Source organism: Barbus barbus (genome assembly GCF_936440315.1).
Source record: "Barbus barbus genome assembly, chromosome: 47".
NCBI classification, from domain to species: Eukaryota; Metazoa; Chordata; class Actinopteri; order Cypriniformes; family Cyprinidae; genus Barbus; species Barbus barbus.
This window is the reverse complement of record NC_136725.1, coordinates 16,137,089-16,162,437: the sequence shown is the minus strand read 5'-3', so window position 1 is coordinate 16,162,437 and position 25,349 is coordinate 16,137,089. Positions and strand designations below refer to the sequence as shown.

At 37.2% G+C, this 25,349-nt stretch overlaps 1 protein-coding gene across 4 annotated transcripts; it reads left to right on the top strand.

The window, feature by feature from the left end:
* Positions 1-215: 215 nt before the first annotated feature.
* Positions 216-23,327, top strand: cUnh21orf91 (chromosome Un C21orf91 homolog). 4 transcript variants are annotated; one of them, XM_079410336.1, is made up of 5 exons: positions 216-376; positions 2,910-3,043; positions 15,654-16,169; positions 20,555-20,617; positions 21,411-23,327. In XM_079410336.1, the coding sequence occupies exons 2-5, from the start codon at positions 2,917-2,919 to the stop codon at positions 21,575-21,577; spliced, it is 873 nt and encodes a 290-aa protein (XP_079266462.1). In that variant the 5' UTR covers positions 216-376; positions 2,910-2,916; the 3' UTR covers positions 21,578-23,327. The 4 variants fall into 4 exon arrangements, with proteins under 4 accessions (XP_079266462.1, XP_079266464.1, XP_079266465.1 ...); XM_079410338.1 differs by having other exon boundaries at positions 287-376; positions 2,087-3,043; XM_079410339.1 differs by lacking the exon at positions 216-376 and adding an exon at positions 1,687-2,467.
* Positions 23,328-25,349: the final 2,022 nt, after the last annotated feature.

The following is a 25,349-nucleotide window of genomic DNA, read 5'->3' as shown; positions in this document are numbered from 1 at the left end:
ACAAAAAATATATAACTCCCCTCATAAAAGTAATGAATCATGATGAAATTTTACCATCACCCACCCACTCTGAACGAATGAAGGTATTGACTAGCCTATCCACTCTGCTTGGTGGACAGAGCGCAAGCAAAATCACAGAACCAATCAGAGTCACGAATCCACAGCACGTGGTCGAACATGGCGGGATGACTAGAGTGGCAGGAGTGGCTTCTGTTAGCGTGTTCTTTGTCGTTGCTGTACTTGTAGCTGCTTGCAGTCCGCTTCAATAACAAACACCCGCCGCTCTACCAGCGTGGCTTACCTCTAAGGTCAGCCAATTTCCCCGTGTTTCTCTCTGGATTGTGCTGAAATTTCGTCTGACAACGAAACGAATAAGGTAATAAACGTCGATAACGTCTGTAGGTGTCGTCTGTTTTTCAAGAAGGCGACGTTTTCAGGGGATTTTTTTATTATGAGAAATAGGTCCACAGCTAGATAACGGGTCTAACGTTACGCTGTTCTTTCGGCTGGCGGTGTCGTTATAACACGAAATGTCTTGAAAACTGTATTTTAAGTATTTTGTCATCTAATAGTGTGTTAATAAGGCTTTCGGTCAACAGGTATATCAAAATATGTGTGTGTTTAAGTAGTGAAAATCCTCAAGCTTTGTTGTTGTTGTTAGGTTAACTTCTGTCCACTGTATTCTGATTATGATGCTCTCTCTTACCAAATAAAGTTAACTTTTATACTTTAAACTGGTATGAAAGCCACTTAAAATATGTTGGTAGTTTTTTTTGCTGATTGTTTAAATGTTTAATCAACACATCAAGGTTCTACTAATATGTTGATTTTTAGTTTAAGTGATATGTAACGTTTACTTGTATCAATTAACAAATAACATAAATACAAACACATTTACAAAATGATTTGTAATTTTAGGGCAACATAATTACCTTAAGTAAACAATCACAGGCTGTGTCTCATAGCGTAGTATGCTGACTAACTAGACAACATTTGTGGTCATCATTTGCACGTGCAGCACTTTGAGCTGACTAGGCAGCACACTAAGTTTTGAGACACAACCACACTGTCTTGTTCTTAGGTTGTTATGCAGTTTAAAGACTTCATAATCAGATGGAGTTCAACATGAGCCCACGCTTGACACAGTTTCGAACTGTTCCGTTTCATCTGTTTGTGGTATAGGCCTAAACAAAGAGCTAGAAAGAAGTTTTTGATCTCAAGGAAACAGTATTTAAAAGGGGATCATCAGTCTATTTTAGCTTGTTTGGACCTGTTGAAAAGCTGGCGTTTTGTTTATAGAGGCATCCCAAAGTATGGGAAAATACCTGGGAATTTTAAAGGCTTGAGAAGTAATGGGAGGTGATTAAATCTTAAAAGTTGTGGAAGTGTCTGAAGTGATCTTAATTATGTTCTGCTCTAACACACTTAATTGAATAAATATTACTGAAATGTATAACTATGCTTCTGCTGCTGAATTAATATATGTATGTATGTGTGTGTGTGTGTGTGTGTGTGTGTGTGTATATATATATATATATGTATATATATATATATTTAAAACAACCAGTTGTGGCTTTCTCACAATTCTGACATTTCTTGCAATTCTGAGAAAAAAAAACTTGCAATTTAAAAATGATAAACTTGCAATTCTGTGGAAGATGCTCAAATTGTGAGGTCAACTTGGAATAGCGAGGAAAAATAGAATTTTGTGTTTGTATCTTGCAGTTCACATTTTTTTTTTTTCTCTGAATTCTGAGTTTACATCTTGTAATTGTGTTTTCTTTCTTCTTCGCCACCATGGTCATTTCAACATTTTGACTTTGATTCCTTGCAATTGTGATTTTTATATTTCTTTCAGAGTTTTGAGAGGAAAAAGTTGCAATGCAATTTTATTTTTATAAACTTAAAAAAATATATTTATATATACTTTACACACACACAAACACAACACACATTTAAATTGTTCTATATATTTTTAATATTAGTTTTATTTTTTTCTGGATTTGTTTACAGTATGAAATAGTTTTATGCAGTATACAGACTTTTGACTGTCTCCAGATTTTAACTGAATTTGGCCACTCAACAGGCTGTGACATTCTGGAAGAGGCTTTATATAAAGAAAGAAAGAAAGTGAAAGTGAAGTGACATACGGCCAAGTATGGTGACCCATACTCGGAATTCATGCTCTGCATTTAACCCATCCAACGTGCACACACACAGCAGTGAACACACACACACACCCGGAGCAGTGGGCAGCCATTTATGCTGCGGCGCCCGGGGAGCAGTTGGGGGTTCGGTGCCTTGCTCAAGGGCACCTCAGTCGTGGTATTGAGGGTGGAGAGAGCGCTGGACATTCACTCCCCCCACCTACAATCCCTGCCGGCCCGAGACTCGAACCCACAACCTTTGGATTACGAGTCCGAATCTCTAACCATTAGGCCACGACTTCCCGCAGACTTGAGCAAAGGTAATTTAGTTGTGTAAACACTGGACACTAGAGTCCTTTGGCTTCATAAGAATCCAAGCGGGTCCCATGAAAGAGACTGTTGTAAAACTGGGCATAATAAATTGCAGAAGCACAGCGGCTTCTAACACCCGTTGTGTTCTGAATGTTTTCTCATTTGTCTTGTTAATCTGATTGTGTTTTAGCATGTTTTTCCTCTTTATCTTGATATTGCATTGTTTATATGGGGCAAAAACCTTCTCTGCATTCCTGCTTATGGTGTAATCTTTTACTGGGAACTTTGAATCACCCATTTATACAGAAGTAAAAATATGATGGTTGAAACATGATTAAGGGATCTGGTTGGTAGCTATTGATTGTCCGTTGCATATGTTTCAATATCACTAGAAGCTTTAGTGAGATTAAAATTGATTGAATTGCTGTTTTTTTTCTGTTTGCTTTGCAGAAACACCATGGAGGAAGAGGAGCACTTTGTGAACATAGACCTGAACGATGACAACATCTGCAGCATCTGTAAACTAGAGACGGACACAGGAACGCTTTCCTTCTGTCATGTGTGCTTTGAACTGAGCATAGAGGGTAAGAATTTTTTTTTTTTTTTTTTTTTATCAGGTAAAAGCATTTCAGTGTCCTCATCTTGCCAGTTCTGGGTCAGATTATGCTAATTATAAATGAGTAAAACCTCTTTCTCCATCCTCCCATCCATATCCCCCCTCATTCATGTATTAGCAAGCACTCTGTTCCTCCGCTCAAAAAATGAACTGGAGCGTTTGAAGTGCCACTTTGGCATCTAATTAACGTTCAGCTTATTAAGGGTTGACTAGAGTTTTCCTGAGGGGCCTCGTTGGAGAAGCTCTTTTGTTCTGTGCAGCTGTAATTTTTTGCACTGAACCTTCCCCAAAAGAGCACTTAGTATTTCAAACAGTTTTATATCGTCATGGCAGAAAGTAGGCATCTTGGGTGTAAAGAATTTTCGCTGGAATCACATGCCTTTGTCTGGAATTTTCTGTGGTGTTTTTTTTCGGTTAAATGATTTTCAGGTTTCAGAGTTTGGAAGGTCTGGCTAAATAGGAAGTTTTCACCTATAGATGAAGATTCTGAGGTTTGGGAACACAATTGATCATTAATTAGAATGTAAAACGTAATTTTGTTTAGTGATATATTACACACACACACACACACACACACACACACACACACACACACACACATATACATATACATGGATATATATAAAATATATTATGCTCACCATTATGTAACACTCACTTAGTTAATTAAAAAAACACTGATAATTGAACACTGAAAATTGAGAAGCATTGTAAACAATCTTTAACAAATCTTAAAATGAATGTCTATTTTTCATACTCTTCATTGTAAAGTTGTTTATTTTTTTTATTTGTTTAGAATATATACAATATGTTGCTTATATATGCCAAAATCATGCTTTTTTGCATTGCTGTGCATTTCTACTTTTGCATCTATGTGGCTTTTTTATGCAGTGTCAAATTCAGTTATATGATTCTCAGGTTTTAATATTGTGAATAAAATGGTAAACAGGAAATGGATATGGCAGTGGAAAAAATATTACATGGGAGGAAAAGTTATATTTCAATGTTTTTTTCTTTCGCAAAACCTTTATCTTTCCCCTTAGAAACATTGCATTAATTTGCAAAACTTTTACGTTCTCTTACAAAAGTATTGCATTTCCCTGAGAAACTTTGCATTCACTCACAAAAGCATTGAAATATATTCTTTCCACCCACCTATTATTATTTCCATCCCCAGTTTTGTAAACCAATTCAAAGTTTCACAGGTAAATACAAAAGCCTTGTAATAAAATTTTTGCTCTTCTCATATTTTTTGTTTCCCATTACCATGACCCTTTAGGGGGCCCTTAGAATAATTTAGAATAATAACATTATTAAATGTAATTAAATAAAGCATGAAAGTATTGATTCCATTTTTTTTCATACTGTACACTATTATGTCATGATTCCTAAATTTCCTTTTTGAATTTTTACAAATGCATTTAAAGTTTGTTTTGATAACTAATAAGTGTCATATTTTCTAATGTAACATGAAAATAATTATCGTCTCATAGGTATCGCCAAAATTTTAATATCAGTGGATCTGTATTTGTGGCTTTATTTTCTAGCATTGATTGTGTTACATCCTGCCAGTAAAGGCCTGTCCGTTCATTCTGTGGTTGTATTGGGTCAATGGTCAGTCTAGGTCAGGTTACCAAAGCATGACTAGTGGATTCTATTACATACTGGGAAACTGCATAAAAACCTCTGTATTTGTAATGTTAGGTGTTTGTCTGCTGGAAGCCTTGTTGAATTGTGTAACACAGCGTGGTGTACAAGCATTGTCTCCTGAGAATGTCACATGCCACTTTAAAAACAAACATTCTTTTTTTTTTACTCTACCTCCCTTCCTCTATTGATTCTGTTTAATTTTTACGTTCCTCTACCTTGTCCTTAAAAAGCAAAGCTGAATTTTCAACCACATGATCTGGATGGTTTCAGAAATTAGAAATCATTCAGCCAGACTGTCTTTTTTTGCAAATGCATTTTTATCTGCTTATCTGTGACACGCATAATCTCAGTTTATGAAGTGTCTGGATTTGAGCTGGAGAAGAAAGCATCCGTGACTCCGGCGAAGAGCTGGGTCCGCTCACAAATTAGACACACTGAATATTCATGCCTGCGATAGAAGGTTGCCGCTCTTGAATATTTAACAGAAGGGTGCATGAGAGATCTGGCCAGGCAGCCCACAGTCACCCAGCCACCAGGCAGCTGTATGTCACAAGTGATTCACCACAGCACTGGGCCTGAACGCCCGAGTGTTGCACAACAGCACTTGTGGCCCCGTGAGGGGGCATTGACAAGCCTGTGGTTGCTCAGCATTTGCTCATAGGTCTTCCTCTGCTGATTGGCTGTTGGCCACTGAGTTGCACTCTCTTCCCACTAACAATACACTCCAATGTTCTCGGCGTGGGTAAACAAGAACAAGCTGACCGTGCATGTTTAGACCTGAATGCTCAATTGCCCTCACCTGCTCGCATACCTGCATACCCTCAAAAAACATTGTAACTGAAAGTAACCAAACTCGTTAGTTTGTTACTCGCGTAATTGTTTTTTTTTTTTCATTAGTCAAACTGGTTCCATTTGTCCACATCTAGTTTTCTTAGGACGGCCCAACTGATGATGTTTGAGGTTTGTTGGTCCAAATGTTTTGTGTTGGTTGCAGAAGATGTACTTGCTGTGGCTATTTTTATCATATGTCACCCATGCTGGGCAGTTCTGCTTTTCTGTTTCCTCAAAGCAGTTTCTCCAAGCACAGAAAGAGAGAGAGAAAGGACGACAGAGGCTGTAATGTTTGTGCATGCATGTTGAGAACACACAGGAAGTCACTTGCAGAGTTAAACGTCCTCCAGCACTCAAAGAAGCAGAGTGAAATATTAAAAGAAATGCACACTCAAAAGAAAAGAATGGGGCAGACTGCAGTACTCAATGTACACCCTGAGTTTTACTTCTTGGGTGGTTATACAAGGGTCTTGTGTTGTTTGAAAATTGATGTCTGTATTGTTGCCATTTTTTTCTTATGTAAGAAATAACTGCAGCAGCCAGTTACTTATTTTAACAACACTTTGATTCATGCTGTCTAGAGCTGATGGAATATCTTGGGAAATGTTTCATAGGGGTTTGACTTCTGAATATCAGTTGCTTGCTTCGAATTCTGGTGACAGTTTATGTGGTCTATTGCATGATATAGAGGTGTTCCATGTGTTTGCTTTAGTTTTTTACTCTTGTTCTCACCAAGGCTGCATTTATTTGATAAAGCAATATTGTGATTAGGGCTAGACAATTATTTGAAAAGAAATCAAAACCTCTAACTGATGTAATTTTCCCATGTCAATTTTATTTATTAATTTTTTCCCTATTAATACTTTCCCCTTAAAAACATACTACCATAGTAGGCGCTATATGGATGTGACCGTTGCGCTCGTGTATTTTGCGGGATCTCGTACGTCAGTGGCGTGTTGAAAGAATTTAAAGGAGACATTATGCCCCTTTTTACAATATGTAATATAAGTCTCCGGTGTCCCCAGAATGTTTCTGTGAAGATACATTCTGGGGACTGAAAGGTGGGGGCACCTTTCGGCTCAAAATACACCACAGATCATTTATTATATAATTTTGAAAATGCCTATTTTGAGTGGAAGCAGAAACATGCAGTTTTCGTGCGTGTCTCTTTAAATGCAAATGAGCTGCTGCTCTCCGCTCCCTTTTCCAGAATAGAGCTGTGCCATTATAGCTCGTACCTGCTAAAAACACATGTTTTGGTTCTGATTATCATGTTTATTCTGCTGAAATCCTGCCTTTTAAACCATATTAGTTTAAACTTCTAATATACGGTTTTCTGTGTACACACATTTGAAGCACACGTACAGAAAGTGGCTGTCACACTGCGAGTAACGAGTTCTTATTCACACACAAGTTTACGTTAAAAACACATGAGTTACGAAAACAGTCAGTTATGTCTGTGAAGGTAAACAGCTGGGAAATAAATGGCATGTTTATTTTAGATCTGTGTGGCAGCACAAAAATAAAACCCCGCCCTCTACTCAATATTCCGTTTCAGTTGGAAATACGTCACCATACTGAAAGTCGGCAGTAACTTCCGGTTCACGCGGACTTTAAACGTATAGAATGACAGGACAAGATCACTGAGACAGTGCCCTGCTTTTTCTCTTAATCAGCAGTGCTCTGTTTAAAACATTTGTTTACAGGAGATGCAAGTTATTATTTTCTACTTTTCACATTGCATTATTTAAAATAATATTTATTTACAAGAGAGACGGGTTATTTTCAACTATTCACATGACAATATATAAAATGTATTTTGTTTGCAAGAGATGCTTGTTATTTTCTACTTCTGACATGGCAATATTCATTTATTTTGTTTGCAAAAAATAAAAGATAAGAAATGCACTCTTTCATTAGAAACAAAATATCCCACCTTTAATATTTGAGTATATTTACAGTACAAACCTTCAATGAACTATGAGGGCAAAATAAATAAATCATTCAAAAATCGTAATCGAGGTAAAGTGTTCAATAAATCAAGGTTTTGATTTTAGGTCATATCTCCCAGCCCTAACTGTGAAATATTATTACAATTTAAATGAACTGTGCTGAATTATCCGGATCATTACTCCGGTTTTCCGTGTCACATGATCCTTTAGAAATCATTCAGATATGCTGCTTAGGTGCTTAAACATGTCTTGTTATTTCAGGATTGTTTGATGAATAGGAAGTTCAAAAGAACAGAAAGAACATTTATGTGAAGTTTCATTTTATTTTTAATATTTTAAATGGTCTATTGTCTCTTTTTGAGCAGTTGAATTTGTCCTTGCTGAATAAAAATATAAATTTCTTTCAAAAAAACAAACAAACAGCAAAAATTCTTATAGCCTCCAAATTTAGGCTTATTTGTTTAACAAAGGAAGCTTTGGCTCTAGCAGATGCAGACCTGACAATACAAATATTACAGAATATAATTTCTGGTCAAACAAACCCAACAAACCAAGTCTCTGATATTCTTGTCCCTTGATATATCTCTGGTCCAACTGTTAATTATAGAGTCTATGGGATTTGTTTTCCTCGCCAGGTCTGGTGTCAGATTGTGTAGCCAAGTAATAACTTGTCTCTCCTCAACAAGCTGTATGACTTAGGAAGGTATCATGTTCGTTTTTTGTGTTGTTAAGGCCATTCATCTTACTGGTTTAATTTTTATCGCACTGTTGTATTAGTCTCTGCCTACTCTTCTTTTCCACTGGCCCTGAAAGACCTTGATGGCTGGCTGGTTTCTTGCTCCACCGAGCACACTTACGCAGGCCTAACAGTTTCCCCGCAGCAGACACAGGCCGTCTCTCATCCTCTTACGTGAGAGCAGTGGAATGTGAGCTTGCGTACATCAGCCGAGTGAATGGCTGGATAACCGAATATTCCAGACACTTGGAGTGAAGCACGAATTCAATGCTGAACCAATATGTACTGGTGTGTTCGAGTTCCTTATTTTTTCGGTGCTCACATTTGTTTATTTTGACTGATGGATGTAATATAGTACGCTAATGTGACCTTTTGACCCTGAACTTGCAAAGCTCTCTGATAATCAGTGAATGCAGTCTGCCTGGTGGATGAGAGCAAATTTGCTGACTGCGCTTCCCTTACCCAGCAAGCTTTCCATTTCAGTAATGCTTCTCCGTGCTCCAGAGTAATCGGAGGCTTTCAGCAATATAGGATAGGAAGCATTAGGGAAAACACATCCCCATTGGTAATGTAGGGTTTCAGTATTCTGCTGTATTACCTTCATAAATTGCCTCACAGCAGGTTTATTCCAGGATATGCACACATGGGAGATGTTTTGCACAGCTCTTGTTTGCATGCTGGTTTTTCTACTTTCTTAAAATAATTTATCAATGTAAAGTTCACTGTTGAACTCAAACTTTGTTCTTTCTCTTTAATGCAAGCAAATACTGTGCATTGTAATTGTGTTTGGATGCTTGGACAGGTCTTTATGTAGAGCTCTATAAATTAGTTTTTCCCAAATTCACTGTCTTCGGTTTTAATTTCTTGGATTCCATTTTAATGGATAAATTTACATTTTTCAAATGGAGCGGCATTTAATACACAGCCGTAGTTTATCGACAAGCTACGCAATTTGCTCTCAGAATCGCAGATGAATCACCTGCGAAATTGAACATGATATTGCGTAGCTTGTCAGTGAACTAAGGCTCTGTGTATTAAATGCTGCTCCATTTGAAAACAGGTGATGGAGATTTATTAATAATCACAAAACCAGCTTTACTGACGAGATGCACATGACAATCGCATGCGATATATTGTGCAGCCCTAGTTGATATATGGACAGCTATATTTATTTTGCTGTGGGTGCACGTGAAGCCACCATGTCAATCAGTGCAGCTGTTGACCGTGCTCCGGTTTTAACCATGAGGTGCTGTTTTGGGCACAGCGGTCCTACTATTACCCCACGTCCCCATTCCCAGCATACACAAACACACACATGCTGAAGTGTGTCAAGGATCCAGTGTCCTTACTTCATATAAGGACGCAAAAAGCAGAAGCAGCCTACATGGTTATAAATCAACCTGCATGAGACGGGAAGAACAGACTGAATCAGTGGCTGAATTATTTCATTTGAATAATTGAAATGTTTCTCAATAAATGACCATCAAACTAAGAACACATTATTATAGGAACCGCTGAACAAAGTGTACATTGAATTGCAATGTACATGTTGTACATCTCAATAAAATGCTCTCGATTAGTTTGAAGGCTGTTTATGATATAATTTAATTTTCTGTTTATCTGATGTTGGAAATAACAGTGAGTGGAATGATGATTTAATGGACAATGAAATGGCAAATGACATAGATTGCACTTGATAAGATTACTGTTTCCATGACAGCGACCCCCACTTTCACCCTTGGCAAATCGGCTAATCTCTGTGGTGCTGTTTTTGCCACAGTAGTAGTAACATGGATTACAAGGCTTCTTTTCTTTTCTCTTGTCTCAATCTGTTCTTGTCGTTCGTACTGAGAGCCACTTGCTTGTTGTTGAGGCCAGTGTGTTACACAAGCGTCATTGAGTATTTCATCACTACAGGGTTTGATTCAGAACAGTTCTTCCTCTGTCTGCTTTCAGACATCAGCTAGATATGGAAATCAGTTATTTGCAAGTTGACACGGATTTCATGTTTTTTTTTTTTTTTTTTTGAGGTGCTGTCTGAGGCAAATCTTTTTCTTTTTTTTCAGTAAAATTTTATGAATTTAAGGTAGTCATGGAGTTCAATTTTTATAGCTTTTATATTTTTCCTCAAATTATCTTACCTAACATTATTAGCCATTTATGCTGCAGCACCCGCGGAGCAGTTGGGGGTTCGGTGCCTTCCTCAAGGGCACCTAAGTTGTGGTATTGAGAGTGGAGAGAGAGCGCTGTACATTCATTCCCTGCCGGCCTGAGACTCGAACTCGCAACCTAGGTGTCAGTTAAATCACCAACAACTTCCAGAAAGCTGGGGTGATGCTCTGACAATCTACTGTCCTCAGGAGACTTTGACACAGAATTACAGATGCTACACAGCAAGATGCAAACCTCTGACCAGCACCAAAACATACATTTCCTACATTTCACTGCTGGTTATACCCTGTATAATTGTGTATGTGACAAATAAAAAAATCTTGAATCTTGAAAAATAGAAAGGCAAGATCAGAGTTTGCAAAAAAGCACAAAGGTGAGCCAGAAGAGTTTTGGAACTGTGTTTATGGACCAATGAGACAAAGATGAACCTTTATCTAAGTGATGGGAAAGCAAAAATGTGGAGAAAAAAAACAGAACTGCAAATGATCCCAAGCATACAGTCTCATCTGTAAAGCATGGTGGAGGTGGTGTCATGGCATGGGCATGCATGGCTGTCTCTGGAACAGGCCCTCTCAACTTTACTGATGACTTAATTTATGATGACATTAGCAGAATGAATTTGGAAGGGTACAAAAGCATCTTGCCTACCAATATACAAGAAAATGCCACCAGATTCACTGGGAAGTGCTTCATATCGCATATCGCATCAGAATAATGACTCAAAACACCCTGCCAGTTCAGTCAAGGAATTTATAAGGGCAAAGAAATGGAACATCTTTGCCCAAATCAATCTCCAGATTTAAATCCGATTGAACATGAATTTCACCAGATGAAGAGGAGAGTAAAGGCAGAAACTCCCCAAAACAAGCAACAATTGGAATTGGCTGCATTAAAGGTATTCAAAAGGATGTAAAGTATTTCAAAGGATGAGACCAAGAGTCTGGTGATGTCTATGGGTCACAGACTCACTGCTGTGATTGTGCGCAAAGGGATCTGCAACTAAATAATAGATTTTAATCTTTTATATCTGCCTTATGTTCAACTGTCCCAATACTTATGCTCACATCAATGAGTGGGATGAACTCTAAAAGTGCTGTTCTTTTTATTTGGTAAAACATATGTGTTGAAACGGCTAATGATAAAATGTGACATTCTGTAGTTTTGTCTCATATTCATCTTTTAATCATATTTGTAAATGTCTTGAACTCCACAGCCAACAGAGCAATTTTGTCTTTACTGTTGCAATACTTATGGAGGGCACTATATATAAATATAAATATAAAATTTCTCTCTCTGCTTGATCTAAAGCTTGATCTAGCTCAAAATCCTTTTTGTGGAAACTTGAAACAGTCCAGTGATTGACTATAGAGAAAATGAAATCAGAGAAGGTTGCATTTAAAATCTCTCCATGTATCAGTCACACACTTTTTCAGGGTTTTGTGTTTGCTTGGCTCATGGTATCCCACAGTGGTGATTTGATTTCTGGGTTGTGTTGGTTTATGGTAATCCTGTGAGACATTGCATTTAGAAAAATGTAGTTAAAATGCTCCCGAACTCCTTGTGCGCACATTCACTGTCAGAGACAGTTTTGTGTGTGTGTGTGTGTGTGTGCTGTTCTAACCTTCAGTACCTCTATTTATAATTGCACTCTACAGTGTGCTTTCCTGTTATTCAGACTTTACTGTGAAGTGCAGGAAATTGGTTTATCGTAAGACGGTGAATGAATTTTTCTCTCAGCTGTGAGCTGCTTTGGTTAAGAAAAAGCACAGCGAGTCAAGCCTAAGCAGATACCCGAAGACTTGAGTTTAGTGGTTCATTGCGTACAGACATTACTGGAAACAAACGGTGTATGTGGTGAGGGCTTCTCGGTTCACAATAACCTTGAAGCAATGTAAGGAAAATTAAGCCGCCAGTGCTGACTAATCCGCTGCATCATAGAGGTGTGTTCTTAACGGGAAAGTTTAGTTGAAAATGAAAATCTGTCATTTACTCACCCTCATGTCGTTTCAAACGTGTATGACTTTCTTTGGAACACAATACAGTAAAACACTATACAGTAGAAGTCACATGACCTGATTGGGCCCAAGCTCAAGGTGCATGTGAACTTAGGACATGTCCAAATCCACTTTTGCTAGTTTAACGACGGAAAAAACTGTTGGCGCACACTGCACATGCTAAAATGGTTGTCCCTATTCTCTTAATGAGTAATACAATGCGCCTGAACGCTCATGAGCGCACAAATGAGCGCAAATGCGTTTGCTATTTAAACGTGGTGCAAGATGTGAAAATGATAACTGCGTCAGGCTGAAACTAGCAAAAAACACTTGTATGTTAGAGCCCCTAGACTTCCATGGAATGGATACAAATACTTTTTTTTTTTTTTTTTTTTTTTTAAATGGGTTTTTTTTTCTTTTTTTTCTTTTTTATTGTCTTCCTGGACTGGATCAAGTCAGTGAGGTGAACTCTGGAACCAGACCCGAGTGATTTGTGAAGAGATCATTCAGAGTGGCTCTGTACTGGATGAAGTGATCAATTAAATCGGCTAATTTGTCTTTGAAATGGTTTAAATGATTCACTGAAAAGAGCCGACTCAACAGAATCATTTATTCATGAATTGGATATTACTGCTGCACTACCGTTTAAATGTTTGGGGTCAGTAATTTTTTTTATTTCGTTTTTTTTTTTGGAAGAAATTTATTCAGTTTAACCTTTTATTCAAAGAATCCTGAAAAAAAAGTATCACAGGTTCCAAAAAATATTAAGGAACACAACTGATTCCATCATTGATAATAAATCAGCATATTAGAATGGTTTCTGCAGAATGTGACTCTGAAGACTGGAGTAAAGGCTCATGAAAATTTCAGCTTTGCATCACAGAAATAAGTTATATTTTAAATTGTATTAAAATAGAAAACTGTTATTTTAAATTGCAATAAAATATTATTATTATTTCAATTTTTCTTCTGTATTTTTGATCAAAATGCAGCCTTGATGAACATAAAAGTAAAAAAAAAAAATCTTATTTAAAAATTCCAAACTTTTGAATGGCAGTGTATGTACAAACAAGTTACAAGCAGTAGCAGTACAAGTAAATACTAAAATAAAGATGCAAATGAAATAAATAGGGCTTTAAGTTTTTGGCCCTGGGCCATTATACAGTCCTTAATGCCGAACCCTGATTTGTGTCCCACTGAAGGAAGTTACTTATAAAGTTTGGAACAACATGAGAGAGAGTAAATAATGGCAGAATTTTCAGTTTTTCCTTTTAAGAGCAAATGAGTGTCTGTCTCTCTTTCTCTTTCTCTTTCTCTTTTTCTCTCTCTCTCTTTTCTCTTCTCTTCTCTCTCTCTCTCTGTGTCCCACAACAGTCTCTGATGCTGGTCTCTGTGCGGCATGATTAGAACTCAAAACATGTTTGAACACAACTGAGCTCCGACATAAATGGCACATCCTAATGCAAAAACAACACACAAAGGCGCACCCAGCAGCACTCGTTCTGTGCCTGTGTGTTTTATTTGTTCTTGGCCTAGTTTGAGTTACAGGCAAATATGTGTTTTTAATCTGCTCAACAAGGACCCAAAACAGGAAGTGATGTTTTCATGTGCTGATTCGCTCAGAGATGGAGTGATTTATAGTTGCAGCTTTTCAAAGCTTGTCAGAGTTCAGTTTTACACTGTTGTTAGGGGTTGAAGGACTAATTAAGGATGGAAAGCTGATCTTGGATCAGATTAAATTTGTAGGGGAGAGTGAGTTAAGATGGGTCACTTATGTCATGTGGCCCATTATATACTACTGAAGAAGACCACTTTTGATCATTTTTAGCATTTAAAAGTACATTTTATACATTTAAACACTTATTGCAGGTAAAAAGTATTTTATCAAAGCAAATTTATCCAAATCAAAAAACACTGGTGCCAGTGCGTACACTACCTTACTGGCCCCAAACTTCTGAATGGTAATGTTACAAAATATTATTTCAAATAAATGCTGTTTAAACTTTTTACTCATCAAATAATCCTGACAAAAAAGTGGTTTTCACAAAAATATTAAGCAGCACAACTGTGACATTGATAATAATAATAACAACACTAAATCAGCATATTAGAATGATTTCTAAAGGATCGTATAACACTGGAGTAATGATTGTGGAAAATTTTGCTTTGCCATCACAAAAATAAAGGAGATTTTAAAATATTAAAATAGATAACAGTCGTTTTAATTTGTAATAATATTACTGTTTTAACTGTGTTCTTCTCAAATTAAAAAAATCTTTTAGACCTCAAGCCCAAACAGATTATGTAAAACTAATTAATTGGTAGCATATTAGTCTTCAGTTATTACAATGGCATTTTTTTTTTCCGAAATTGTAGCTGTGAAATAAAATGACAGATTTGTCAGGGTAAGCTGTGTCAGTGGTTCCAGTAATAGAGAGAATGTTCAAAAGATATGCGTTCTTACAAATTACATTTTATAAAATGTTAAATTATTTCACTATTTTAAAATATTCTGAATTTTAAACCTTTTACTGGCTAGATCAGCTAGATTATGACAATGTGACTAATGCACAGCAAAGTAATAATGGGATTCTGCATTATTCAATTTTACTTCTCATTTATGTTCACATTTTTATTAGAGATGTAAATCTTTCACACATAACACTATAATTCAGCTTACCCCTCAACATGCCCAATATTAGGCCCAAGATGTGTCAGTGGATTTTTTTCTACCTCTTCTCATTTAACTTAATAGCAGACATCCTGAAATATATTTAGGCATATTAATTTAACCTGCCTCATTTCTCACACTCGCTCTCCCCTAACGACAGTATAAATAGTCTTTCACATATTTCTTTGGCTTTCATTTTGTTTCTCTCGATTATTTAAATATGAGCAGTTTATGAGCTTTTTTCATATTCTGGAAGCTGTTAAGAGATTTCACTTAATTCCTAAATAAATTTAAGATTTGGATATTTTGTTGTCTTTTAGATGATATTTTTTTTTTTAGGCCGCTCAGTCAAATCTGCATAGTTTTGTGGTTGTACTGAGCAGTTATTTATGTTTTTTGTCACACACACACACACACACACACACACACACACACACCTGCTAACACAAATAAATGATACAAACCATTTTACTTTTCACTTGCAGCTTAACCTTTGACCCTTTTATTGCATTTTTACCATGTTTGACTCATAACAGTGAATTGCAAATATCCTCTTTTGTGTTTTATACCAGGTGTATCCAGCACCACCCTGCTGCACTCCAAATCTCTACGTGGGCATAGAGACTGCTTTGAAAAGTACCATCTAATCGCCAACCAGAAGCTCTCCCGTGCCAAGGCCTCCCACAGCGCGTACGAGGGCGTGAAGCGGGCTCTGAGCCAGCGAATCAACCGCATTATACAGTACGCCCAGAACAGAGACTCCGTAACCGCTGAGACACCCGGGCGCTGGGAGACCAAACAGATTCTGTGTCACACTCAGCAGGGCGGCAGGAAACTCCTGCCCCAGTCCGATGCCCAGGTTCCCCGTTATGCCCCACGATGGGTGGAAGAGACGTCGATGGCAGAGTCAGAGTATGGGAAAACCATGCTGGACTGTCATTCTGCCGAGGAGCTCGGTCTCGGCCTGCTGCAAGGATCATGCCAGGGACTGTGGACTGGAGAGAGACACCACCCACGAGAACAGCAGAACCGAGAGCAGAGAGACACAGCCAGACAGAGGAGACACACGGGACACAGTCGAGAAGAGCGTGAGTATTCATGATATACATTGACACTCAAATGTGTGGGGTCAGTGTTTTTTCCTTTGTTTTTTATAAGAAATGTTTTAATCATTAAAATGATTAAAAGTGACAGTAATGACACAAATGTGTGTGTACAAAAGATTTTTATTTCAAATAAATTCTGTTCCTGAAAGAATCCTGAAAATCAATCACGGTTTCTTCGAAAATATCAGGCAGCACAACTGTTTTTAACATTAATTATTTTTAAAATGTTTCTTTAAATGGCAAACATGCTCCGTTTTAAAACCTTTAGGGTGCTTTCAGACCTGTAGATCATTTGCTTTGTTCCGAAACGGATTAATTTGTTACATTGTTGCATTTTCTTCTTGGTTCGGTTCGCTTTCACACGGCAACATTGCAAAGCGTACCAAACTGTGTTTATGCAAGTCACATGTGAGTAAAGCTGTCCTCTTATTGGTCAGAGTTCAGTTGTTTACGTTCCTTTGCGTCATTCATCAAGATGGATTGACAAGTTTGCTCCGCGGGCTTATTGCGGCTTTATAGCTGTCCTGGCAAACGCAAGACGAATGTAGCTGTCATTCCTCTCTAATATATCTATCTATATATAATTATATTTTCACATATATATGCATATGCAGTTACAGCCAGAGGGAATCGAGGCTTAGTCAGGACAGCATTCTTGTAATGCGTGGGGAAGAGTAATTAATTACACAACATTTTAATATGAAGAGGTGCTCTTTGGTTTTCAACTGCAATAACAAATACTCTCACTAACAAAATCAAAGTTTCTCACAAATTCTCATTTGCATTCACAAAATAATAATTTGTTACATTTTATATAGCGCTTTTCTGGGTACTCAAAGTGCTTGACTGCTAGACACAAAAGACTCTGCTGCTTTTTATATAACGTATTTCCCGTTATGAATTATGATACCGCTTGGTCCGTTGGGTCGGATTGCTTTCTCACCACAAACGAACCGCTCCAGGGTTCGTTTGACAGCGTGCCGAGACCACCTCTTTAAGGAGGTCTCGGTACGCTTGTTTGGTCCGCTTTTGGTGCGCACCCGAGTGCGATTGCCGCTTTCTCACCTGCCCAAACGAACCGCACCAAGAGGGAAAACGAACTCTAGTGCGATTCAACCGAACTAAATGAGGCAGGTGTGAAAGCACCCTTAATCTCTAACCATTCATTTTGCCCTTCCTAAATTGACTCAATATTTCAGATCTGGTCCAATAAAGGGATACACTCCTTTCAGAATTTGTTTATTAACAAGTGTTTTCCAACATTTCAGCAGTTACAGCAGATATTTGATCTACCTAGTACACTTTTTTTTTTTTTATATTCCTAATGGACCGCCAACTTCTCAAATGGAGACATTGTTTTTACAGAATTAATTTACCAAAGGAGGAGTTGCAATTATACATAACAAATTATCACAGCTAGAATGTTGTTGAACAGCATGGGAAGATGATCTTGGAATAGACATCGAAGACTGGCAATGGGATGAAGCACAAGAACAAGTTCATTCTTCTTCCTTGTGTATTAGACATGGTGTTATACAATTCAAGATCCTGCATCGACTTCACCTGTCAAAACTAAAGCTCTCTAAGATGTTTTCCTCGGTAGACCCACTATGTAATAGGTGCGGTCAAACTCCAGCATCCCTAGGATATATGTTTTGGAGTTGTCCCAAGATTAGTAATTATTGGATTTCAGTTTTTGTGAAGTGACATACGGCCAAGTATGGTGACCCATACTCGGAATTCGTGCTCTGCATTTAACCCATCCAACGTGCACACACACAGCAGTGAACACACACACACACACACCGTGAACACACACCCGGAGCAGTGGGCAGCCATTTATGCGCCCGGGGAGCAGTTGGGGGTTCGGTGCCTTGCTCAAGGGCACCTCAGTCGTAGTATTGAGGGTGGAGAGAGCGCTGGACATTCACTCCCCCCACCTACAATCCCTGCCGGCCCGAGGCTCGAACCCGCAACCTTTGGATTACGAGTCCAACTCTCTAACCATTAGGCCACGACTTCCCGTTTTTCACTTATTGTCAGAGGTGTTAGGAAAACAATTGGACCCAGACCCAATTTTGGCTGTTTTTGGGGTCAGTAGTGATAATATGGATCTATCTAAAAATCAGTGCATAATGCTTGGATTTGTTACACTCTTAGCACATAGATTGATTTTGCTCAACTGGAAACAGAAAGATCTACCCCACTGCTCGTATTGATTAAAAATGTTATGTCCTACCTGCAACTTGAAAAGATCAGATTTTCCCTAAAAAAGAAAACAAAACATTTTTATGCAGCATGAAATCCTTTTGTTAATTATTTTAATATGAAAGCACTAATTGAACCCATATATATACATACATACATACATACACACACACACACACACACACACACACACACACACACACACAATTTGTATTGGAATTTTTTGTGCCAGTGTAGAAAACTTGGAGAATGCTCAAAAAAAAACAAAATGTTTCTTGAGCACTAAATATTATATTAGAATGTTTTCTGAAGGATCATGTGTAGTGGTCGTCTGATATTGTTTTTTTTTTTTTTTTTTTTTGACTGCCGATATCTTAGAAAGCAGGGTGGCCGATATAATTTTCTTTATTTTAATTAATATAAGAAATTTTAAATAATTTGAAAATGGATTAAAAAAATAAATGTGTAAAATAACCATAATTATACTTTAGATGACAAAGTATTTTTCACAAATAAATAAATATTTAATAATAAAATTAAAAGGGAAGTAAACAATGTAACCAACAGGCCACTCAGTATTCTGGGAAGTTTGTGTGCATTGGGAATCATATTTTTTCAAATAAATCCAAGGTAACACTCATTTTACATATAGCACACGCAAATGACATGAATATGGCAAAAGCATAAAGCACAGCATAATTTGAAATCACGAGTTTAAAGTTTGTCGATCGCACGTCTCCAGTGAAGCTGAATTCTCCTCCTGTCTGCTTTCAATTCACACAGACTGACTGTCACACAGAGAACACGCGATCATGCAGGATACGCACACTTTATAAGATCTCACAGCTGGATTCGACTAGTCTGCAAGTTTTGTGAAATTAAATGTTCATTAGTCAACTTATCGGCCGGCGCCGATATTTGAAAAATGCCAGATATCAGCCAATAAATTGGCATTGGCAATATATCGGTCGACCACTAATCATGTGACATTTGTGCCTGGCACAAACGGCTCGATTAGTTCCGGGTTTGATGAAGGCCTGCCTTCCAAAAAACGAAATGCGTTGTGATTGGCGAACAGCTTAGACGGTGTTTCAATACTGCCACGCCCCTTGCCAAAGCAGCATGATCATGTCTGCTCCGGTATTAAGGATGGCGTCAATATTGCCATATCAATTTCAGCTGGATTCAGACCCCGAGAATATTGAACAAGAGCATTCCGCAGAACCTTTGCACGCACGGATGTTGCAAGACATATTAGAGTGGTAACGTTATTGTTGTTTTGGGCACAGGGGTGAAAAAAACTTGACGCTACAGCAGCACTTCTTCATCGTCGTCGTCTTCATTTCCGTATTTATTTCAATGATATTATAATGGGTCGCTTTGTGATGTCACAAAACCCCTGGAAAACAACACTGTAGTCCAAACGAGCCGTTCGTTGTAGTTTTTGAAAAGGGATTTAAAACAAAAAAACTAAATATCTCCCTTTGGAGTGGACTTTGAGATTTGTAACTTTTTAGATCTTTTTTTTATGCCTAAACATACACCACTACACTCGGACTAAAATTCAAAAAGTGAAAAAGCATAATATGACCCCTTTAAATTGTAATAATATTTCACAATATTACTTTTTTTACTATATTTAATGAAATAAATGCAGCCTTGGTTACTGACCCCAAACCTTGAATGGTATTATTTGCTTTGATTATGTTGGTATTATAAGTGAAGCAACACTGTATATGGTTTTTGGGCTCAGTTGAATTCCCACAGTAGCATCTTAGACAAAGTGAAGGACGGAAATCGATATCCTCACCATTAGGGTTTTATCTGGCGCTTTGTATCTCTGCATCTTTCCCATCAATATAGTCCACAAAGCACCAATAAAAGGTTGAGGTCACAATCTAGACTTTGATTTCTCTCATCATTCTTCAATGTCTGTCTCCTTCTCACCCAATTAAATGGGTTCTGTTAAATCAGACATGTCATCAGGATCACACCATGTGCTGTTCTGAGCAGAAAACGTCTCAAGGACTGTTATGAAGGCATCTGCTTTCAGCTGTGAAAGGAGATGTGTTTGTCAGTTTTCACTTTATTGAAAAGATAGCGAGAGAATGATTTTCATAACCACTTTATGACAGTGTTTGTTTGTCTTTCTCTTTCAGTGGTGAGGATGAGTGTGGAGGAGCTTCACCAGCTGAATGAGCAGCTACTGCTACAGATACAAAGTGAGTCTCATCAAGGGATATTTCACCCAAAAATAAGAAAAATTAAGTTTTCCGTTTTAAGTAAACTACTTTGAACCCAAACACATTATGGGGCGAACTAATTTTAACATTTCATTTCATTATTTACATGTAATTTTCAGCGTTTACATTTACTTTTCAATATTTCTTAGCATTTACATTTTATGTATACATTTTATTTACTTATAAACATCCTTATTTATTTCAGAATTTGTATGTCCATTGTTTTGCTTTTTTACAATTTTATTTGTTTCAATTTTTGTTGTTTTCTTATTTTATGAATTAAAAAATTTTATTTAATATAAATTAATAAAAATATAAAATGTTACATCTTGGGTGTTTTTGTTTGTTTGTTTTTTTTGTTTAAGTTATGTAACGTTTTCCTCACAAAGATAATTTTCAGTAATTTTATACAAGATATTCCATATTTTCATTAACATATTTTCTGGAAAATAATGACCTACATGTGTGTGTGTGTGTAATTTTCACCCCATTCTTACTGATGCCAACAAGTCTTGTAACTTCAATAAAACCTCCATCCATATCAGCCAGATTAAAAAGACTTTTTGCAACCAAATGTCACAGAAAACCAAAGGTTTGTGAGGCATGAAAGTGCATGTACATTATCAAAATGTAAGATATAGGGCAAGCAATAGATCTACTCTTTGGCCAGCTGGCCATCCTTATGTTGAGCCCCGCTCATGCATATTTCACATTTCTCATGTAGGTTATCATTATTCTTGTGTACTAACGCACAGACTCTGTTGTCCCTCAGATGCGTTTGAGGAGCTGTCTGTAGCTGTGCAGGAGAAGGACTCCCTTTCATCAGAGCTTCATGTACGGCACATAGCCATCGAGCAGCTCTTTAAAAACTGTGCCAAGCTGCCGTGGCTCCAGATCGGGCGAGCAGGGGTCAAAGCTGGCAACAACCCAGTGGAATAGTGCTTTTTGGGGACAGCAGAGTCCCTCAAAGACCAAAAAGAAAGCGCAGCTTAAGGCAGACTCTCATGGAAGCTCAAACGGACCAGAAATGCACAACGCTGTGCTAATGAGTTTAATGTCGCCTCGCTCTAAAAGGTGACATCTGAATTTTGAAAGTGTCCAAAAGTGTTTCTATGCAGAATGAGGTGTAAGGTTTAAAACCTTGCAAATACTCGTTTTAATTTTTTCGTGGTTTCATTCATATATGTTGGTTTTTATTCTTCATATCACTGTTTACTCCCTACACTTGATCATGTTGGGTGGTTAACAGGCTTGGATGAGTCTGACAGTGTTCCTCCAGCGCATTCAGGCTTGCTGATTGGTTGTGGTGTTGCTGTGGTAACTGTTGCTTAGTTAACAGTTTTTCCCTCCCTCTGCTCATTGCAGTGGAACTTGTTAATGACAATAGTTGTTCCATTACTCTAAGGCATATTTCTCCTGTTGTGCTGAGGTTCAGCACAAGCGCTTTATCGGAAGTTTACATTTCTTTTGTTATTGCACTCTTAAAACTGTGTTCTGACATTTCATAGGTGCCCCCCCCCCCCCCCCCCCCCCCATCACAACATTTCACGGGTTATGATTAGGAATGGAAGTGAAATTTCAGTTGGTGTAGTTTAGTCTTTCACAAATGTTAAACACAGGGCCTAACTTTGATTTAGGCTTAACTCAGTGCTGGGATTAATATTGAAGAGATAGGAATGCTCAACCAAAGCCTTTGTTACCGTATTTCAGTATTTATTTCGTTAGGACAATTATTTGCTTATTACAAATATTTAAAACTGAATTAGAGTTTTCTTTTCTGTAGTGTGTAGAGGTTGTTTTCTTGTGCTGTTATAGTATGGTTTCTTGTATTGAGGGTCCGTGCATAAAATGAAAGAATAGTCTTGGCAAAGTGAGCCTTTACCCAGCTGCCTTGATTTCAGATCAGACTGTGTTGCCATCTGGTGGACATTCAGAGAATCCTGTCCATCCGCTGCCCTGATGTGCATGGTTAACTGTCTATTATTATGGTTCTATGTCTATGTTCTAAGTCTATTATCTCTAGAATCTTTAAAAAAAATGTTTTAAGAAATCAGATAGGAATTTTGAATTCTGTTCTCTTTATAAGAGATATCAAATATTTTTAACTGAATATATTTGACTTGCCCCTCTGGGGTTTCTAAGAGTATTTTATTTTGTATGAGTCGAGTGTATTCTGGTTATGCTCTGAGAGGTCAAGTTAGCAAACTAGTAATAATGGTTAAATTGTGTAAAAGAAGCAATATGTGTCTGTGTGTTGTTTGCTTTCTTGTACAATATTTTAATCTTTCATTTATGGTTCATTCTGTGATTTTGGAGGAGGTTGGAGTTACTGAAATAATGAAGCGCACTGCCCAAATGTTTGTTTGCTGTGGAAATACTGAATGAACTAAATGAGTTGGATGAGTTCCATGTTTGTCTCGACTGTGTTGCATATGTAGGCCATGTGTTAAAATGTTAACTTGATTATGCTGGTATCATTGATGTCTTATTCATTTCTCTTATGTTTATTCATTGCTTGTCTTATTATTTTCCCTTTTTTTAAGATTGTGTTGTGACATTCAAGTGGTTTATGCAATACTGTTTGTTAGTGGATCTTCCCATCAGTTTAGAAGATTTCTGGAGGCTTTTGCTTGGAGTGAGGTGTACATTTTCTTTTTAGGGAATAATAAAAATATTTTTTCTAAAACTCTGTGATTCTTTTCATTTAATTTACTGGTTCGCCAGCAGCTGATAGGTTTGTAAAAACTGTTTTGAACTGATTATCTAATCTTAAAAAAAGGTGCTCTTGTAAATGACTTGCTGAGGGTTAAAGTGACATTGTGACAGTGTAATTACACATTTATGCAGTTCCTATAAGGTTACATTTAGTGTTAGGGTTTGGTTAGGATTGATTGTAATTTACATAATTTACAGTTATGACTATAGTAAGTGCTAGTAATGTGTAACTGTCACTTCCAAATGTAACTGTATCAATACAAGTCTGCTTAATCAATTACAAATACTTTGCTGGTCGTAACCAAGTGGTCATTATTTGAAAGACAAAACATACATGAATACATTGCAAAATCAGTTTTAAACTAGAACCAAAGGGTTGCCTTTATTGTTTTTCTAGGCCCTTTCTGGCTTGGAAATTCATTCTCCACTAAAAATCTTCTCTTGCTTCTAAGTCTCCGATGATAATACTTTTTCTTTTTTCTCTCTCTCTCTTCTTTTTTACGTATTTGGTCATTTCCAGTAAATAATACAAAGACAATATTGTCAAGATTATACCCACCTGTAAAAATTCAAAACTATTAAAAGCTTAGTTCACCCAAAAATGAAAATTATGTCATGAATTACTCGCCCTCATGTCTTTCATCTTCGGAACACAAATTAAGATATTTTTGATGAAATCTGAGAGCTCTCTGACCCTCCATAGACCGTAAGGATATTACCACGATCAAGGCACAGAAATGCAGTAAGTACATGGTAAAATAGTCCATGTGACATCAGGGGTTCAACCGTAATTTTACAAAGCTACTAGAATACTTTTTGTGCACAAAGAAAACAATTAGATGGTATTTAGCCTGTGCAAATAGCATATTTTCTTAGCGATAGATTCTATTTACACCAAGTGAAAATAATATTTTTAACGATGCTATTTACACTGTTAAAATGGCAAGATTTTCTGCTGTTTATATTACTTATTGCAAATAGTGCCAATTATCTGCACCTCAGTATTGTAGTACATTATAAAACAGTATGCAATAATAACGTATTGAGTGTAAATTAAAGTTTTAATTCAAATTTATGCCACCTTACTGGGACAGTAAACACATACCCTAACCCTACCCGATACATTTATTTTCAACTTTTTGATTATTTCCTTCATTTTTCCAGAAAAATGCCTTTCCGATGAGATATGAGATTTGAAAAGGTTCGAACTCGGGTCGATCGCGTCGAAAAGCATACTTTACCATCTATGCCACTGAAACAAATGCTAAAGCAGAGTCTTTTTTTAGTGTTGACTAACTCAATGGCATATTAGTGGGCGGAGTTAATGTAAATAGCCTTTGCCAACAAAGCGGGCTATTTGCACTTAGTGTAAAGTAATAACAATTTATTCAACAACTCTTCTTCCCAAGTTACCGTCTTCCGCCATTTTGAAGAGTACCCCAGAATTAATTGAAACAACGCTGATTACGTTGATTATGTTCTGGAGTAGGCTACTCTCCAAAATGTCAGAAGACAGTCGGGAAGAAGAATTGTTGAATAAATTGTTATTACTGTTTTCTTTGCGCACAAAAAGTATTATCCGATTAGAACTACAAACAATAAGTGTTAAAAAACTACAAACATGGCGGATATGCGCGACCGAGGACATGGTAGAGAAAAGGATTTGAGTGATAAATAACCAATGTCTAACCTGATGAAAAAATATACACTTTATATTTCATCTGCAGCAACACTGTGAACTTTTATAATGATACGTTTGGACATTAACTTTTAAATGCATCATTATGCAAACACATGAGCAGAGTTCTTGGCATGAAAGACCCGTGATGTGCTTCTTTATTTCTCTCCAATATGGTAGGAAATCAAACTAAACGAAATGTGGATGATGTTAACTGTGACAAGATGATTGACAGGGCAGTTTAAACAGTTACAGGATGCACGTAATTAAGCAACACAGCGTCCATTAAAGAAGCTGCTATGATGAAGTAGTATGCTA

Excerpts from the sequence above, each read along its gene's own strand:
- cUnh21orf91 (XM_079410336.1), top strand. The coding sequence starts at position 2,917 with ATGGAGGAAGAGGAGCACTTTGTGAACATAGACCTGAACGATGACAAC. Across the intron at positions 3,044-15,653 it reads CTTTGAACTGAGCATAGAGG|GTGTATCCAGCACCACCCTG; the intron begins GTAAGAATTTTT and ends GTTTTATACCAG. Across the intron at positions 20,618-21,410 it reads GCTACTGCTACAGATACAAA|ATGCGTTTGAGGAGCTGTCT; the intron begins GTGAGTCTCATC and ends GTTGTCCCTCAG.